Source organism: Lycium ferocissimum, chromosome 3 (genome assembly GCF_029784015.1).
Source record: "Lycium ferocissimum isolate CSIRO_LF1 chromosome 3, AGI_CSIRO_Lferr_CH_V1, whole genome shotgun sequence".
In the NCBI taxonomy this organism is placed as follows: Eukaryota; Viridiplantae; Streptophyta; class Magnoliopsida; order Solanales; family Solanaceae; genus Lycium; species Lycium ferocissimum.
The window spans coordinates 71,444,996-71,466,266 of NC_081344.1; the positions used below are offsets into that span (position 1 = coordinate 71,444,996).

At 33.1% G+C, this 21,271-nt stretch overlaps 2 protein-coding genes across 2 annotated transcripts; both read left to right on the top strand.

The window, feature by feature from the left end:
• Window positions 1–1,675: 1,675 nt before the first annotated feature.
• Window positions 1,676–2,413, top strand: LOC132049070 (secreted RxLR effector protein 161-like). The gene has a single exon (XM_059439729.1). The coding sequence runs from the start codon at window positions 1,676–1,678 to the stop codon at window positions 2,411–2,413; it is 738 nt and encodes a 245-aa protein (XP_059295712.1).
• A 3,558-nt stretch (window positions 2,414–5,971) lies between these two features.
• LOC132049072 (protein FANTASTIC FOUR 3-like) lies at window positions 5,972–6,736 on the top strand. The gene has a single exon (XM_059439730.1). The coding sequence runs from the start codon at window positions 5,972–5,974 to the stop codon at window positions 6,734–6,736; it is 765 nt and encodes a 254-aa protein (XP_059295713.1).
• Window positions 6,737–21,271: the final 14,535 nt, after the last annotated feature.

The window sequence follows — 21,271 nt, forward strand, 5'->3', positions numbered from 1 at the left end:
GTGAGTCCGCTTTTGATGTTTTGCATCTTTAGGTAAGGAAAAATACTTTATCACCTTTATTGATGATTTTTCACGTTATGGATATATCTATTTGTTGCGTAGAAAAATCTCAAACATCAAATGTCGTTGAGGTATTTATTAATGAGGTTGAAAGACAACTAGACGAAGGTGAAAATAATCGAGGTCGGGAACAGAGAGGTGGTGAGTATTATGGAAGATATGATGAAGCGGGACAACACTGCACCCAGTCATTTGTAAATTCCTTGAAAAGCGTGGCGTATGTGCTCAATACACAATGCCTAGCACACCACAATAAAACGGTGTAGCAGAAAGGCGTAATCGTACATTAATGGATATGGTTAGGAGCATGTTAAGTAATTCATCTTTACCCGTTTCGTTGTGGATGTATGCTTTAAGGACTAATGCTTGGTTTATTTACTAAATAGAGTTCTGGTAAACGGTTCAAAGACACCTTTTGAGCGTGCCCACGTGGTAAAACCTAGTTTGAGGCACATAAATGTTTGGGGGTTGCCGAAAGAAGTTAGAGTTTATAACCCGCGCTGAAAAGAAAGCTGGATTCAAGAACAATCGGTGGTTTTCTTCATTGGTTATCGAGAAAAATCAAGGGAGTATAGATTTCTTGTCCCCAATCACGGTGCGAGAATAGTTGAAGCCAAAATGGTAGTTCATTGAGAATGGTGAAGTTAGTGGGAGTGAAGAACCACGTAATGTGTAAAATCAAGAAGTTAGGGTGCAAATTCATCTACTACATACAAAATTGTTGTTCTGAAGTTGTTGTACCGCTTTAACAATTAACAAGAACAACAAATAAATGATCACACTATTCGAGAATAAAGCCATAATTAATGAACCTGCCGGTAGATGAACCACGAAGTAGCATTAAGAAAATCTCAAGACAAAGGAGACCCTGCTTATTTATTGATTACTTGGTATATCTGCACGAGTCGAAAATTGGGTTGGGAATTGATAATGATCCGGTTTGTTTTCACTGAAGCCATTGAAAGTAATAATTAGATAAATGGATAGATGCTATGAAAGATGAGTTGAAATCTATGGAACGAGAATGAAGTTTGGGACCTTGTTGAATTACTAGAAGGTTGCGAAAAGAGTCGAGGTGTAAATGGGTCTTTAAGACCAAACGTGACAAATGGCAACGTCACAACGTCCTGAGGCCGGACTTGTTGCCAAAGGTTTCACTCGGAAAGATGGCATTGACTATAAGGAGACTTTTTCACCGTCTGAAATGATTCACTCAGGGTATAATGGCTTTGGTAGCTGTTATGACTTAGAGCTAAATCCAAATGGATGTGAAAACTACCTTTACGAATGAGAATTTAGAGGAGGAAGTTTATATGGATCAACCTGAGGGGCTTTCCATTAAAGGAAAGGAACACATGGTGTGTAAACTTAAGAAATCAATATACGGACTTAAACAAGCTTCCCGACAATGGTATCTTAAGTTTAACGAAACTATTGTCACCTTTGGATTTAAGGAAAACACTGTTGATCGGTGTATATATCTGAAGGTCAGTGGGAGTAAGTTTATTATGTTAGTCCTGTATGTTGATGACATCTTGCTTGCTACTAATGATCTTGGTTTTTTTGCACGACACCAAGAAATTTCTCTCTATCTAGCAACTTTGAAATGAAAGATATGGGAGAGGCATCCTATGTGATTGGGATAGAAATATTTCGGGATAGGTCACAAAGATTGTTGGGGTTGTCTCAAAAAGCCTATATTAATAAAGTGCTAGAGAGATTTAGAATGGAAAAATGCCCATCAAGTCCCGTTCCAATTCATAAAGGAGATAAATTTAGTCTCAATAAATGTCCAAAGAATGAATTGGAACAAAAGCAAATGAAAGATATTCCTTATGCATCAATAGTTGGGAGCTTAATATATGCCCAGACATGTACGAGACTAGACATCAGTTTTGCTGTTAGGATGCTAGGCCGATATCAAAGTAATCCAGGAATGGACCACTGGAAGACCGCAAAGAAAGTATTGCGATACTTGCAAGGAACGAAATATTATATGCTCACTTGTAGAAGATTTGATCATCTTGATGTGGTTGGATATTCATATTCAGATTATGCTGGTTGTGTGGACATAAGAAAATCCACATTTGGTTATTTGTTCCTGTTAGCTGGAGAAGCAATATCGTGGAAAAGTGCGAAGCAGTCTGTTATAGCTGCATCCACTATGGAAGCTGAGTTTATGGCATGCTTTGAGGCCACAGTTCAAGCTAATTGGCTGCGGAACTTTATTTCAGGACTTGGACTAGTCGACAGTATTATCGAGGCGTGGAAACTTTATTGTGATAACTCTAACAATAGTCTTGCTTCTCTAAAAACGACAAGTATTCAAAGGGTGCTAAGCATATGGAATTGAAATACTTTTCGGTTAAAGAAGAAGTCCAGAAATATAAAGTGTCAATTGAACATACCCAAAACATTTGTTGAACATGTTGAAAGTATGGTCCTTATCGATGGCAATGAATGACTTTATATAAAGACCTTATTATGTTTATGAAATTGACACTTTGAGCTCGTTTATATATATGTTTCTGTTATTTACCTTTTCTTGTATACATAATGTTGAGAATGATGATGACGAGTTATGCAGCTTCAGATCAAGTATTCTAAGCATTATTGGTGGGACCATTATGTAGTTGTGTAAGGTTGTATTGGGTAATAGACTAATATTGTAGTACATGGAAGGGATTATATCGAATAAAGGGATGTATAACTTACTTGTACTACAATATTAGTTGATTTATTCAATAACAACGAATGTTAGTTCCCGATGAAAGGAGGATTTAGCATCTTATTGTGCACATAATGATTGAAAACTTTATTAAACCATTAAGTTAATAATGGCACATGCGCCAAGTGGGAGAATGTAAGTTTTTGGCCCACGTGGCTATATTATATTTTGGTTTAGTAAATAATATAATTGCTAAAATCCTATTGGTTGTAGGGAAGTTGTTTCAGATAAAACTTTCCACTACCCCGCTTTGATGGGAAGTGGGATTAATGCGTTAATTAACTAACGGTCCTACTCTCTGCCTTTAAGTAGAATGCGTAACCATTAAAATTAATACCTATTAGAAAAACATGGTAAGGAAAAGGAAGCTGGTTTTACAAGATACAGATTAATTGCTTCCGCTTAATTCCGAGTCAAGAAGAAAGCTATGGTGACTCGGGTATGTTTCTTGGTAAAATACTCTTATTGTTGTATGTTTATGTGAAAATCATTAAGTTCTACGATTCTGAAATAATGTTAGGATTTGTATTAGATTGTTTTAAGTTCTACAATCTATTGAACATGAAAATTCTTACAGTATGAACTTTGTAAAGAGAGAATATAGACCGGAAATGTAATTGTTATTTCAATAAATGAATCCAATCAATGATACAATCATGTATTAAAACTCAAGCTAAGAAATATCTTCTCAACTTTCCCACGACTTGCAACTAACTGTATTGCTTGGCTAGCCACTTCTAGTCGATTAGGGAAATGACTAATCTACCACTCCAACTTTTTTGGCATATAACAAATGCATATCATTCAACTTCAATTTTCGATTTATTCAACTTAACTTCAAATACTATTTTTTTCAAACATCACCAAATTCATATGCAAACGCCTATTAAATCCCAAATCCTCGTTAGTTCAACAAACGCAAGAATTAATAGGATGAAAAGAAATATGACTAGGCGTAAGTGCTTAATGACAAGGACAACCTTAAATTATGTTTCAATTCATTTGCGAAAGAGCCAAAAATGACGTTGGATTGACTTCCAATGCATGTGCATAAGGGTTATAATTTAATTAGCTTATATAATTTTCTTCAATTAATTTGGTCATTTGGTGGCTACCTTTTTGTGATTCTGTCAAATTAAAAAGGAATAATAAATGCTAAATCATAAAGCGATTGGTAATTAGCCACAGTGGCTTAGAAGTATTCTTCTATTGTTAAAATATGAGTAACAAATTATTTAAGTCATCAAAAGTATGTGACATAATATATTGTGAATTGTGACCAATCCTTTTTTTTTTTTTTTTTGGTTGAAGTGACCAATCCTTGTGCCTTTCTACAGTTTATATATTATGGATGCTGACAAAACATAATTCGGACCACATAACAAATCAAAATACTACAAAAATCAAACACTAGTAGCCTGATTATTACTATTTGCTAATGCTACATACTACGTACTAATCACATATAACATTAGTGGGATATATCGTTCTTTATTGAATCAACTTTCTAAAAGACATTTCAAACTTTAGATTGATTCCCAATCTACTGCAATCTTTACAATGTTTTACATTTCTTTTCATTTATAATAATGGCAGATAAAAAAAAAAAAACAGCATCAATTTTAATGTGCTGACAACTTTTTTTTTTTACACAATTAGGTTAAAGTTATAGTAACAAGTAAATATTTATAATAAACATAATTTTATAACCTGCTAGAAAATACAGAAACTGCGAAAACTGCACCTCCAAACCTGAGTTTCTGCTCTATCGTTTTTTCTTTTGCACGGTTCCTATTAAATCTAACAGCTAGATTTTGTTAAAACTTTGACATAAATAAAAAATGCTTACTTTTGGCAAACTTAATGCATCAAACTTTTTCATGAATATATTTTAGAGACTATTTTAAACCTACCTCGAACTTAAGATCGCATGGACAGTTGGACCCTATAGGGGAAGTGAGTCAATTACACGCGCGCACACAAATATTTTTGAGTTGAATAATAATAAGAATAATTTTTGCTTCAAGTTCACGTCTCATATTATTTAAGGAATAGTAAGTGATTATTTAAATTATGAATCCGTCTCCGTAAGCGTGAAAGATGAAGTGCAATATTAATCATGAAAAGATCTTTAATTTGATTTTCTCACTTCTGAAATTCCCCACGAAGATCTACAAGTGATTTTAGGTATTGAGTGTGGTCCAAGGAGAAAGAAAAAAAAGTGGGGTCGTAATTTGAAGTTGAAAAGGACTAATGAGAAGGGGCAAAAAAAAACTTACAGAAAAAAATCACATTTTGTTGGCTCATTTTTGTATGGACAAAGAGAATCAACCAATCCACACATTTTTTTAATTCCATTTTTTAAAACTTACCTACCAAATTTTAACTATCAAAACCAGGCAAAAATCAATGTGTTCTACCAATTCAAGAAAAAAGGAAAATGAAAGAAACAAAGAAACCATTTCAAATCATTCTAGCCTCCCACTTTCTTTAACTTTTTCTTGTTCCTTTCCTCATTATAATGTGTGGTAGAACAAAAAGCTGAATATTTCTAGTGGCATCAATACTTTTGCTCCTTCTCCTTGCAAATAAAGAACCCTCAACTCCCATGGATGTTATGAATTCAATCAAATTCAGTAATTTTGATACATAATGTATATATATTAATAAAATTTTAATAAATATTAAATTCTGAATTCATAATTGTAAAAGTGCAATAAGTTCAATGGTACAAGTTTCAATTCTGCATCGACTATAGGACCCCCTTCCCCCCCTCCCCCCCCCCCAAAAAAAAAAAAAAAAGCCTCAAGTGGTAGCTTTTTACTTCTATAAATTCAAGCTTGCACCCTCCACTTCTCTTTCATGTCCTATCCTTCTATTAGTCACATCCTACCTTATATCGAACTATCATTGCTCTTATCGTGCTACTTTCATTTGTCCTTAGTGCATCGTGCTGAAGTAGAGATTTGAATAGAAACTCTATCCTGCATTGTATTTATAACCGGACACAGCTCCTACAAGTTATTAAAAAAATCCTCATTTTAAGCTCATTATTTTCTTAACACCCAAAAATTGCACATTTTTCAAGTAAAAACCAGAAAAATTCTCTGTTTTCCCCCTGTTTCTTGTTCTGTTTTTTAAACCAAATTGTTGTAAAACAACAAATTGACCTCAACTTGCACTATGTCTCAAGGGCTGCAATCTTGCCTAGACCCTCAAATTCTTGAACCACATGTTCTAATGAACAAAATGTCTCCTCCCATATCAAAAATTTCTCCACAAGATAACTGGAGCTTCACGCAAATCCTCAACAACCCTACTTCCTACAATTATCAACCCGATAATAAAGAAAACGCCATCTACATTCACCCCTCAACGAAGCTATCTTCATCCGTTATGAGCACGAGAAGCTTGGATATGTGCACGGAGATCTTAGGGAGCGAATCGGGTAGTTTTTTGAGTGAAAGCATGGATGAAAGAGACAGTTCTCGTGGCGTTCAACGATCAAAATGTCGAGAGTTCAAGAAAAGAATAAAGAAGACGGTGGATTTTCCGCCTCCATTGACATCAATCAGTGGAATGGAAAGGGTTCGAGTAAAATCTCATCGTGAAGGCAGTCGTTTAGTTTTAAGAGCTGTAAGCATCTCTGCTTGCAGCTCTTATTTCCAAGCTGAGCGTGCAAATGGCACGCTCAGACTTTCTTGGTTAAAAAAAGGTCTTACTAGCCTGAAAAATGACAGTACTAGTTATGTAGAAGATAAAGTTGAACAAATTACTGAAGTTGAAAATGTTGAAGAAGCTGGTGATGGTTATTGGAAAGAGGCAAATAGTTGCCCAAAATTAAGAAGTGAAATTGGGGTTCCAAGACCAAGAAGGTGCACAGAAAAAAGTCGAAGTAGAAGTAAAGGGATTTCAAACTGGGGCCAATTTTGGGTGGCCATTTCCTAAAATAATTACTTTCCCTTTGCAAATTTGGCAATAAGAATATATGATATGTAGCGGTGATGTTCAGATCAACTTGCATTGCACATATATCTTTTATATTTGTTTTTCTGCGTAGATTTTGTACGTGGTAGTTATTATGGTTATCATTGACGTACAATTCAACATGCTCAAACATTTTTCTTTCCTAGTTGTATAATATGCAATGTCTCTCAACTTTCCATTGGAGATGAATTATAACTGTTAGTGCAACTTGATCTACTGTTATGATCAAGGTTGGGAGCGGTGACGGATTTAGAATTTAAACGTATTGGAGTTTAAGTTTGGTATTTGAGTTCGAAAATGTATATCTTAATCTATTCATACTTATATTTTGCACATATATACATGTTTCTAGTCTTAAATTTTAGATTATGTCGAATGCATAGTTAAATCCGCCACTAAATGTGTGAGGGGTTGGGTTGAAATGTTCCAAAGTCTCATCAATGTCAAAGGGTCACATTCATCCACTACTTATATTGTTGCATGTGTTTATCATTGGGAACGGAAAAGTTCTTGCCACAGCAAGTGGCATTAATCCCTTGAAAAAGAAAGCTATACAGGCTTCTAATATTTCTAAAACTTTAAATATTTGAAACAAATTCTCTATCAAAATGACTAATATTTGAAGCCGGAATGAATAATCCGGCAACGATTTATTCCCAATATAGGAACAACTCGAAAATTTGCTAAAACATATAGTATTCAAGTTATATGTACTGATAGTGTAATCAAATTTCCACAATTTAACACGTTCTAACAGGTTACTTAACATCTATATAGTGGTAGGTTATCAATGAAAGCTTACTTAATCGAATTACTTGCAATTACCTTTTAAGTGACCCGATTATTTTTTTTTTCTGTCGACAGTGCACGGTCGTAAACTCAAATATATATGGCAGCTTATTACAATGTCAACATGGCTCATGCAAGTGGACTGTTGTACTAGATGTACGTATGACCGGTAACTATCATTGGCTAGACTACCTTGGACTCACACCAAAATTGATGAGAAAATATCCCATGTCCATGTGCTTATATGGCTGGTATATACGTTTTAGAAATTTCGTTAAAGATGTTTAAAGTTTAATATACATATACAAAAATTAATTCTTAACATAGCAATGTAATTTTTCTATGAGAGATATTCAATTAACCATCCTTCACTCAATGTGGTTGTGACACAAATTAAGTGTCCTGCAATGGTGTTGGCCTGTTGGGGAGCTTTAAGATATGAATATTGTGTAAAAAATATCTTACATTATTATTATTATTATTATTATTATTATTATTATTATTATCATCTAACTTATTATAACATGTTACTTATTAATTATGTTTGATTATTAATTAATGTAATGTTTATTACATAAAATCATTTGTATTGCAATTACCTTTTGAATGACCCCATTCTATAAATATTTAACTGCTATGTATCGTCAACGAATAAAACTTAAATTCATTTCAATAACATGCTTCCAACAAAGCCAAGTTTCTTTTTCTTTTTTAATAAAATATGGTCAAAATAGATAAATTAAGGTAACCTATCACCTAAGTTATCTCCAGATGGGTCTTTTTCCGTATCAAAATTTAGAAATGCTGTGATGCACCACCTAAAAGTTGGGAGGTTTTGTTCTACTACTACTACTAATAATAATAATAATAACAACGAGGCTTACGCTCCAAATTCTCGATTGTGCGTCATAAACACGTCTAATGCTCAACACTCAGAACTCACATAAAAAATTTCATAATGGACCTTTTACGACACAAATTTAAATTAATTAGATTTATGGTTTTTAGACACCGAATGACTAAAGCTAAAAAGGAAGAAAAAGCAACCTAATATTATTGGTTGGGTTTATTTGGTCCCAATCACATCAACTTTACAAAGCTGTCCATGGAACATACACCCTTACCAACAGACAGAAACATACATAGGAAAACAAAATTTGTGGATAAGTTCCATATATGACTAGATTTCAAGTCGTTATAATATGCTAGGACAAGAAAATAATAAGGAAGATAAAAAAATAATATTTCCCATGGCTAGAATGGCCGCTGATTAAAAAAGAATTAAAAGCTTGAAACGAAAGAAACCATAACAATAAGTTGAATGATTCTCTCATTACTGTCATAGATTTAATGTTCTCAAAAGTTGAATAAACCCTTTAAATTTATGTTCTGTTCTTGTCCATATATTATGTCAAATGCTAAAGTTTATGAGTCATTGTCCCAAATTGGATAAGGCATAATACTGCTTAAGCTATCTGCACCCACATGCTCAAAAATACTATTAACATAGTGCGATATTGTTCGGGTCAAGTTTGTACAAATTTTTTTTTTTTTAAATTCACACCACTAAGAATATGATCATTACACCTTATAATTTATATACAACTTCTTTTTCTTCTCAATTTTCAATATGAAAATTTATTCGCACACAGATATATATATATATATATATATATATAAATAAAATATTGCGGATTCTTTTATCTATGATATAATATATGGTAATCTGAAGATTAATTTATTTTTAGTGTATAGCTTAAATTCTTATATTATTTATGCATGGCATTTTTGACTTTTATTTGGAATTATACATCTAGTAGTGGGAATACTTTTGTCTCTGTCTATACAGATGAAGAAGGAGTAGGGTCTGGGTGGATGGGTGGGTGCGGTAGGGGGCAGAGGTGGGGGTGCCATCTGGGCACTTGGAAGTCCAAACAATTTCTTGTGGTGTGTTCTATTGGTGTATAATTTATTATGACACTTTTTTGTCTTCAAGAATCAAGAATAGATCGAATCTTACGTGTTGAAGTTCATTTCTCCCCACAAGTATAAGTAAAGCTATATATCATCATTTTATTTTCAAAGACTTCAATTTGGACTTTTCTTCGAAGGCGGATTTAGAGTACAATCAGGGGCGGAGCTAGGATTTGACATTTATAGGTTTGGAATTGTAGTTTTTTAAAGTTATTGGGTTCTAAAGTTATAATTATGTTCAGTGAATTTTTTAATACAAATATGAAATTTGGACCAAAGCTACTGGGTCCGACCGAACCCGCACCCAATGAGCTAGCTCCGACCCTGAGTACAATATGTGAGTTTAATTACGAGAACCTAATATTTTTTGTTCAAACTATATGTATGTTAAATATCTATAAATATATAATTGCACTACAAAAAAATGGGTGATTTGCGGAGGTTTTAGCCTCCGCTAGTTGCTAAAAGAGGCTAAAAGCTTAGCGAATTGCAACTTTCAACCTCCACAAATTACCCATTTTTTTGTAGTGTTGTTACAGTCGAGATCAAAATTTAAAATTTATGGATTTCGAATGAATTTTCACACTTTTGAATTACTGGGTTCTAAAATCAATAATTAGTACATATTAAATTAATTTTTTAAGACAAACTGGAATTCAGACCAATGTCACATTAACCTCTTGCTCCACCTCTATTGAATGTAAATCTAATAATTGTATGTTATGAGTTTCATAAATTTCAAATCCTTGAGTTCATCCCGGCCTTTCTTTACATTGCATATTTGCATTTTCTAATAGTCCCTTTGACCCCGTATATGCACTGTTGTGTGTGTGTCATCAGTATAATTAATCCACTACCTCTTTTTTTATTATTATATATGATTCCATCAAATTTTATATGGTCAGGTGTTAAAGGGACAAGAATATTATGAATGGGACGTGAACAAGATTTGCATTAGAGGGATTCCAAATTAACCTTTTGGCAAGTTTGAGGCTGAGAAATCTTGCAAATATTGAAAAAAGAAAGAGCAAAAGAAAATCATGTTATAAAGAAATGGGTAAGGGCCATATATTTGTGTTGAATAAATTAACTACAATTAATTAATCATAAAGGGTCTGCTTTACTTGATGTTAATTACTTCTATACGGTGATAGCTGAAAAAAACAAATTGCACTATCAAATGTCTAAAAGATGATGACCGGTTATAATATAAGTGGGATACTAATCTAAAAAATTAGATAGATCATCAACTACAACAAATTAATTTAGTTTATTAAAAATGTAAGCTTGTTAATGCTCTCAAAGTACATAAGTTAAAATGTGACTTTATTTGACTGACCCGCAGGTTAAGGAAGATTGTTGAAATTTGTGCCTAAACATATCCTATATGTTTATGTGGCCATAAATCATCTTATTAAGCGGGAAAAAAAATTAAAATTAAATTATTTTTAAATATACTTTTTTTAACATACTAAAATAGAAAGTTTGACACGTAATTATTTAGGCTAAATTAGTATATGTTTCTCTCTACTTTTTTTCTTATTTCTTGTGTGTTCTACATTACGTCTTTCATTTAGTTGAGTCACACAACCAACGATACAAAACATAGAAAGACCAATTTAGGACATTAAAGTGACCCTCACCTCCAATCAAACATTTATTCATCTGAATGATTGAAGTTCTGGTAAAAATGTCTGAACTTCAATCTTATGTGCAATAAGCTTCCAAAGTTCAAGCGAAAATGACTGAGCCTTCAACCATATATGAAGTTCAAACTTCAGATATTGTGTTAAGAAAATTTAGACATTTTGCTGAGCCTAATTTCAAGTTCTGTATAGATTAATTCAGAAGTAAGTTTACTAGCAGAATTTTATATACTTAGGACATAACTTAAGAAATGATCAAAAATCAAGAGGTGTTTTGTTCACTCCCAACCCCCCCCCCCCCCCCCCCCGCCCCCCCCCCACCCCCCCCCCCCCCACACCAGGAGCAAGTATTGGGCTTTCTCTCCCCACATCATAGCCATTTCTCCCTCCCTCTCCCACTGTGGCCTTTTAGTTTCTTTCTCCAAATATTATTGGGCTTCCACTACATAGTGGAATGTGGGATGTGTAAAAAAAAAAAAAAAAAAGGGAAAATGACACAAGTAGCCATCCGGCTAAACTATTGACAACCGGATGACCCAAGAAGTTTAAAAGACATTTTTTAATTTTTTTTAAATAATTCCATTTTTTTTAACTTTTTAAAAATAATTCTTTTTTCAACTAATTCCAACATATGTATAGAAATTGTATTATTATTGTATAAAATATATATATCACTACTGTATATACATAGAAAATGTAGCATATGTATAGAAACCGGATCATTATTATATAGAATATGTATCCCTACAATAAATATATAATCAAACTTACTAGTTCCACACATATTATCAATTATTATACACATATTATACATGTTTTGAGATATTTCTTGAAGGTTCGATTTCCTCCACTGCTTCTTCTTTCTTCTTCATTTCTCATGTTTGTGAATTTTTTTCATTGCATATTTATTTTGTTTTTGTAGCAAGCTTAGTCGCCACAAAATGTGTAGTTCTTGTGGCGACCACTTAGATTCGTCAAAACAAACCTTTAGTAACATTAATACATGCAGCGATCTTTAGTGGCTACTTTGTGATCTTTATGACTGATCTCTTGATTGGGCTGCTGGGCTGTTTTGCGTCAATCGATTAGGCCGAAAGTCCATTTCGCGGCATTAAGATAAAACTTGGGCCATTAAAATTTGGCTAATAGTCACACTGTCCTAATCGCCAAGGAAATATATATATATATATATATATATATATATATTTGACAACCACCAAAGAGAAGTTCGTTTGTAGTGTTTGAAAAGAAAAAAACACAACGTCCATGAGCCTTGTATGGAAAACGTGAAGTGAACCACATGTTTCTTTCAAGTGAAGCGCATGAAGAAATAACAAGAATTTCAAATATATATGAATTTAGTACTATAATGATCAAATTCCAGTTAAATTAACTAATTTCACCATCCAATGTACAACGTCAATATAAATTCAGCTCCAAAAGTTAACATTCAAGAAACTGATAACCCCTCATTTCGCATAGCTTCATCTCAGTAAGCGATGAAGCAATGACTTCGACCACATTGCTCGTCAAGGTTAGCTCTTGGCTGTTTGAAGCAGTACACAGGATGAGGCACTATGCTGAAAAATGACAATTACACAACACAAAGGTGGTGAAATGTATACTAACATAATGAAAATTGTCCTATAACATAAAGCACCCAATAGCAGTGGCCAAAGACAAAAACTAGAATTTCTTCCTATCTGCCTAAGCCTTGCTAACAGAGTTAGCTAATACAAGCGTTGTATGGAGGTAGCAGCTACTTGGAGAAATAATTGGCGTACGCGTAGCTGACTCAAACACATTTGTCATATAAAAAGAAATGTATAGTAACATAATGAAAAATGTAAAGTAACATAAAGCACCCAAGGTTGCAGCCTAGCAGTAGGCAGAAACAAAAACGCTAGGTAACTTTTTCTTATCTATATGCCTAAGCTTTGTGAGCAAAGTTGCCTAGTACAAATGTTGGTGGGAAGTAGCAATAGATATCCGGTGAAATAGTCAGGGTACACTCTAACTCGAACACCACTATTATAAAAAGAGTATAGTAACGGAATGAAAAATGTACAGTAACATAAAGCAACCAAGGATCCGACCTAGCAGTGGGCAGAAAAAAAAAACGCTAGGCGATTTAATTTCTTTCACCTGCCTAAGCCTTGCAGGCAGAGTTACCCAGTACAAGCACTGGCAGGAGCTAGCAGGTACCTAATAAACTAGTTGATGTACGCTTTAGCTGACTCGAACACCACTATTATAAAAACAAAAAAATAAAAAATGTATAGTAACATAATTAAAAATGTTAACTAACATGTTCATTTTTATCAGTAACGTGACACCTCGAGGACCATATAAATAGCATACTGACTGCACAAATTGATGAACTATGGTTTTCCATTTGCAGCCGAAAAATAAGCATCATAACACTTCTTTTCTCTGGAGGTCATTTCAGAGAAAGTAATACACATCAATGTACCAATATACACTTTATGTGAGCAAAGAATACCTAGTCCCGAGACTAGATAAATAAAGAGATTTTCAATAAGTTGACGGACAATGTAGAAATAGTCTAAGAGCGGGATATTCATATAGTCAACCCCAAGGCAACACAAATAAAGCTATATCCAAAAAAGGGATATTTTCAACCACGTTTTAGCAAGTGCTATATTAAAAAAATATGGCACCCCCCCAAACTATATCCGGATTTTAAAAATACACCTTACCTTTCCGGGTGCGTATCGGATACCCAAAAGTAAACTTTTTAAAATCCGAATAATTACCCCACGGCAACGGAAATGAAGAGACCGCGTGTTTTAACTTAGACCCCAAAAAAGGCAAAACTAGTAATTTTTTTTCTTAAAAAGAGACCCAAAAAACTAAAATAAACAATATTCTTCCAATTTAGTTTTAAAAACAGAAATCCAAAAAAAAAAAAAAAAAAAAAAAAAAATTTTATAAAATTCAGGCCACATTTTGGCACAAAAACTTTTCCGAGATTTTATTTGAAAAATAAAAGTGTCAAGAAAATGAAATCATGAAAATCAAGATTTTTTAAGACATTTTAAAAAAAAATCAAGTTTTCCTTATTCTTAAACAAATCCATTTTTCCATCTTTAAATAAAAAAAATCATTTGGAAGGAATATTTGTTTTCTTTTTACCATTGGCCGGGGTAACGGAACGCAAAAGAATCAAGGGTTTCTTGTATTAAAGCATCAACAGCATAGTGAAAAGGACATAGGAACAGTTCCTTCAAATTGATTACCATTCAAGACAATGATCATCAAGTATAAAGTGATCCGAAGACCATATAAACTGCACATTGACTACTCAAAATTGAGGGATAATGCATTTCCATCTGAAAACAGAAACCGTGAACATACTTACTGCTCTCTGGAATTCATTCCAGGAAAATTGCAAACATCAATGGCCAAAGTTGCTTCCAATTCACAGAATTCAACAACCACCTGGATGCTAAAATAGCCAACCACCCTGAGGAGGATGGAGTATATAATAAAGGGAAAAGGATAAAAAAAAACCCTCTACTTCATTTTAAAAGGCTAAGAGTCTGCCTTATCCCTTAAAAAAAAGTGAGGTGATTGGCAAACCAACTTAGGGAGAAAAATAAGTGTTTTTGTAGTGTTTGAATCAACTTAAAAAAATCTTTTGCAATTTAATGAAAAGTCTTTTGAAAAAAAAAAAAGTTGGGAATCTTAGAAGCTTTTTTTTTTGGATGGCTTAAAAGCCATTTTCTTTCAATTTTTTAAATCGACCATGAAAATTACTTTTATATCCCTTATATTTTATTTTAATTCCCAAAGTACCCTTCGGAAAAAAGCCCTAAAATTCACATACGATTTTAAAATTTCTTCTACAAACAGCCTCCACCATTCTACGACATCATCAAATAAAGCTATATCCAAGAGCGGAATATTCATAGAGTCCCCCACTCACTCTCTTTCTTTCTCTAAAATTTCCCCAAATCGCCGAGTTTTTAAAAAAACAAGGTTGTAAAAATTTAAAATCAATGTTGAAAATCGCTTGAGTTCTTCAAGTTTCTACAAATCTAAGGTATTCTTCTTCCTTATTCTTTGATTTTGCTCTACAAATTGTAATTTATACACTCAATAGTGGATATACTAACCACACAGGTGGTCCAAACTGGTTGGTTCTACAACATTGCTTACTAAAAATATAGCAATCAACTCTTCTAATATCACCACAAGCAATCTTCACAATAGTGAGCACTTTTTTTGCCATCCCTTTTTTGGTCTTTGTTAGTTCTTGAAATGGGTCTAGTCAAATCATATGGAACTTCTATTATTTGATACTCTAATTAACTTTTTCCTAATGTCAATGAGTTTTTGAATTTTAGGGAGAGAGAGATGCAGTCGATTTTTTTTTTTTTTTGGATAAAGATTGATCCTTTGGATTATTATGAATGGTGGAGCCGAAAACATTTTTTTTTTTTTTTTTGGTTTTGAAATCAAGATTTCCGTTTTGGATTATTATGATTGGAGGATTTGAACACAAAAGAATTTTTTGGGGAGATAGACTTGTTAATAAAACTTATAATCTTGGCTATTAGTAAAAAGGAGCTATAGACATCATCTAAATAGATTACCATTTGTGTTATGCCTTTATTTCAAGTATATATATTGTTGAAATTTTTAAGACTGCACACTGAAGGAAAATTGAGGGATAATGCATTTCCAAGTTGCATCTGAAACTCAAAGTGTAGATGAACTAATTTAGCTCTCTGAATTCATTCAAACAAAAGAAACATCAATTTTGTTGTAAGTTGCTTCACTATTCACGGAATTCAACATACCACATCCGTCATGATTCTCTAGCCAACCACCCTGAGGAGGATTTCCTTTACCATATAATAAGGTGTCCAGGTTAAAAAAGAAAGAAGAATACTTTGTTTTAATAAGACGTTAGTCTTCTTTAATTTCCATTTATGTGTGCCATCACTAAACAAAAACAATATATAGTTATTACTTCATTCCTTCAAAATAAGCCATCTCCAAATGGCTCTTGTGAGTGCTTAATATAATTGTTGGGTCGTAGGATTATGAGTTGGAGATCTTCCTATTCTACCTTGTCTTATCTTTCAAAAGCATTCTCTAGGTGGCTTTTGTGAATTTAGTATGTGTTGTCTTCCATTGTAGCCTTTTCCCGAAGAATCATAATTATATAGTTTAGGTGCAAATGTTGATATATATTTGTATCAAAGAGCAAGGCTAATTTTTGAAACATTTACACGCTCCACCTAGAACTCTCATAGCTAAAGTAACTTTTTTTTCGGTGGCGTTCCTATCTTGGGATTTTGTCCATTTAACTATAAACTTTTGCTTCCTTAAATGGACATACATCCCATAGTTCAATGGCTTCTCTAGTATTAATCCTTTCTTTTCCCCGCAAACATAAGTGGAAAAGAACACATCCTTATTATGCTAAAGTTAATAGGCCCAAAGAAGTCACATGATAGTGAAATTTGGTTAAGCTACATTTTCATACACTAAACTACTTGATGAGAGGAAATCTTTAGTTTTAAACACTTAAGCTGAAAAATTTGACAATATTCATGGCACCTACCTAAGCATTGATCCTTATTGGAGTCAACAAGAAAAGATGAAAATTCTATAGAATAAAGCAAGTAGAAAAAGTACATTACATTACTCAACAGGTTTTTGATCCCTCATTCTTTTTTTTAAAGCGATTATTTTTGTTTTGTTTATCTATATAAATTCAAAGGGGGGCTTTAATTAGAGAAAAAAAGATATTAAAGCCGACTAAGCAATTGCATTTTGTTACATATAAATTTTCATCATTGATATAAAATTTCCGACAAAGAATAAATGATGCTCACAATTGTAAACAAAGATATATATATAAAGTAAGTAACCCGTTTATGATAATTTGTTATTCTCATTGTATCTTTACTACCGTCCTATAACAAAAGCGATAAGCTTTCTTGCCCTTAGAATTCAACGAGAAAAAATGGATCCCAAGTTTCTTATTTTACATTCACTTCGTAGAAATAGAAGGGAGCGATTGATGGCACACATGTTAAAGCTAAATTACCGCAAGGTCAAGAGATACCATATATTGGACGTAAAGGTTATCCGACTCAAAATATTCTCGCCGTTGTCGATTTTAATACGTGTTTTACATTTGTATGGGTCAAATTTTGGAGTAAATACGATAGTCGTATATTTGCCGAGGCCCTTCGTAAATGTAATCAACTTTCCACATCCACGGCCTCGAAACAAATATTATCTAGTTGATGCTATTCACACATGAAAGGATACATGGCTCGATCACAAAGGAAATAATGTAAGATATCACCATAAGGACCTCTTACGGCTTAACTCGACACATTAAGCGAAGAGGACGCATTGAGAAATCTATTTACATTCTTCTAGCATCAATGTACCTTATTAGCGACATTTGGCGTTTGGAAAGCAAGATGGTCTATTTAGAGACATGCCATACTATCACATCGACACACAAAAGGGACATCGTAAACCTTCGATTGACATTATGGAACCATTCACAATTATATTAGAAAGAACAAGACCATAAGTGGATGATGCATTCCAAATAACATTTATAGAATGAGAGCTATATTCCAGCTCATGATACCATAATGATATTGGCACAACTTCAAGAGCTAACAATGTAGATGTCGAAGATGTAGGAGAACAAGATATCATTGTATGGGGTTTCGTGATATGATTGCTAGAACATTTCTAATGCTTGATGCTTGTATTATATGAATATTTTCCCTTTCAATTTATACAATCGGGCTAATTCGGTTGTATTAAGACTTTTATTAAGTACATCTTATGCTTGTTAAGCTTATAGTTATAGTGTTAGTGTTAATTCCTATATAATCACTTTATTTTACAACGAAAACTTGATTCTAAACGCGAGGCAAAAAAATTGCGGAGTAAGAGAAAGAATATAATGAAAACGCACAATAGATACCACAAATAAAAAGGATAAAACATTATAAGAACACATACAAAAAGGATAAAACATTATATAGGGAGAAAAAGTATATGAAGTCCAACATAACAATATTTCTCCAAATATTTTTAACATATTTTACTTTTCTTTTTATTATTCCTAGACTTGGATTGAATCCTATACATGGAAATTAGCTCAAATGTATAACTCAAAGAGAAAAAGAAAAGAAAATATTCAAATAAATATAAGATTAATCCAGGTTTCATCCAAATTATTTTCTTTCTTTTCTAAAAAAAAAAAAAAGAAAAAAAACTCAAAAGTGTTAATTTGTAAAATCATTGTCTTTCGTACTTTCTTCAAGACCAATTTCACCAGTAATGAAATAAACCAAGATATTAATCCCTTCATTCCAAAATAATTTGGTGTCTTTTAAGTTCTTGATCCCTTAAGTAACATGTATTTATAAAAAATTAACTTAAATAAACATTTTATAGGATGAAAAAGGAGAATAAAAATATAAATTACTTTTGATTTGAATCAACTTTAGAGTTTAAAATCTTTTTAAAGCAACTTATTATGGTGTTAACAACTTTTAAGGGTTATTTTGAAATGCCCATTTTGACTACGATGTCAAGTGCTTAACGGTTTATTTGGACCAAACAGACTTACCGAATTTATTTTAGGCTTTTTTTTATCCAAACACTCCGATATACTAAGAGATATATCCCTATAAAAATAATTTTCTTCAATTAAAAGTTCTAAAAGCACTTTATACATAAAAGTCACTTTTTTTAAGCCCATCCAATGGTTCTAAGTTTGTCCTCCTTCCAAGCCTTCGTTAGCTTACTCACCGTCCCTAAAGTATTCAAAAATACCCCTATGTAGACGAAAACCCCCAAAATAAGCCTACTTCAAAAATAATCCGCTCCATCGAATGTTGTAACCTCGCCCCAACTCACGAATAACCCATACGATCTTGAAATATTGTCCTCAACGATATTCATACTCTTATCTTCTCTTTCAATTAGGGTTCTTCTTAGGTGGGTCTTCCTATTTACCCCCAACTCTTGAACTCATCCATTGTTCACAGTTTTCCTCAAATATATTTTTCCCATATTATCAAGTAGTTTAGAGTATGAAAATGTCACAAAATAGTTCCTTATCGTCGTCCTTGCACCATTTGGTTGCGAAAAATACATTTCCATCCCGCTAATCCGGGAAGAAAAATTTTGAGATGTCCTCGTCGGGATGTATGTCCATTTAACTATAAAGTTTCATTTCCTTAAATGGACATACATCCAAACGAGGACATCTGAAAAATCTTCTTCCCAAATTAGAAAGGGAAGTCGGAACTTTTCAACCAAACCACATTATTCATCTTTTTCATCATTAACAACTATTTTGCTCAATTTTCATACACTAAACTACTTGATGAGAGGGAAAATCTATTAAGAAGGGAAAACTACTTGAGCAATGGAAGACGACACTTAGGGATAAATATTTCGGCCAACCCACCTAAGAAGAACCCTAATTGAAAGAGAAGACAAGGTAGAATACGTTTGAGGATAAATGTTAGTATTCATTATCTAATTAAGTTGGGAGTGTTTTTACTTATGGAGCGGTTAATTTTGAAAGTATTTTGGGGTGTGAGCTTGAGGAAAGGCCATAAGTATTTTTTAATACTTTAGTGACATAGGCATAAATAGCCCCAAAATTGAATTAAGACAATTTCCATGTATAAATGGTATCTAATGTTGAGTGATATTTCACCCTTTCCCAAAAATAAATGAGTTCAATATTTTTTAATAGACCAGATAATATATTTATATATGCATATGGTTTTTTTAACCTAACACCTTTATGTAGTAGGTTGGGAAAACCCACAAGTGTGGGGGAAAAAAAAACTAAAATCTTCACAAATATTAATTTTTGGACCCATAATTTCAAATATATAATGAGTTCAGTGATAAGAACCTAAAGGTTGAACTCATTGAATTAAAATCCTGGATCTGCTTTGCAACTACCTCCACTTTGTGTTCATTAAGATACTTGCAAAACAGACGAATTCTGTCAGACAAATACTTGCTTAGCCTCATGGTGTCTTCTAAACTGAGTTATCATCACTTATGCAAAGAGGAAATAAATGAACAGGGAAAATCAACTATAAAGATGGCACTAGTATGGTATAATATTAAAAAGTGTAAAAGAAATTTTGAGACCAATATCAGATGAACTATATGCCTGGATTCAAGTTCAACAAGGCATATATTTCACCGCCGACAAAATTTTTTTCAATGTTCGAGACATCTGTTTGGAGCCAAGCCTTTGGGCTAACCGCAGCTCTCGAAATTTGAGGATGATGGGCCCAGCCCTCTACCCTAACACACTTAAATACTAGACTTAGTTTGCTTGGTGCAGGGCTCGAACTTATGACCAAAGATACAAGTCCCCTCAACCTTTGCCATTAGAACCAACCCCTGGGGCCGCTGCTGAGAAATTGCTACCAAAGATTCTACTCTGTCCATCCCAATTATGCACACTTTTTTCCTTTTATATTTAAAAACAACTCAATGTCACTTATTTATTTAAAAACAACTCAACTTCAAAATTCCCTTTTTACCCTTAATTAATGAAATTATTTTTAGCCACACAAATGTCTTAGGTTTGCTTTAGACCACAAATTTCAGAAGTCGTTCATTTTTTCTTAAACTTTGTGATTAGTCAAACGATGCCACATAAATTGAGACGGATGCGGTAATAAGGAGAATACAGAAAGAATACTGATGACCTCACAAGCTGATCCCAAAGTGGTCAAACCCATTCAATTATAGAAAATCAACAAATAAGCAGCCTGAGCCTGTGATCATGAAAAATTACTGGAACTTGAATAACAAATGTTGGCTGACTTTGATTTACTCATGCTCACTGGATTATAGAAAGCACATGTTCTTTTCCTTTACTCCATGTCTATTATTGAATGATTATCTAGCAAAACCCTATGCGATTGAGGGGCAACCTAAATGTAATGGAGTAGATATCAAGTTATGGATTCCAATTAATTCAGAACTATGGTGTAGGAGATAGACCTCAGATAATCAAATATACATATATACA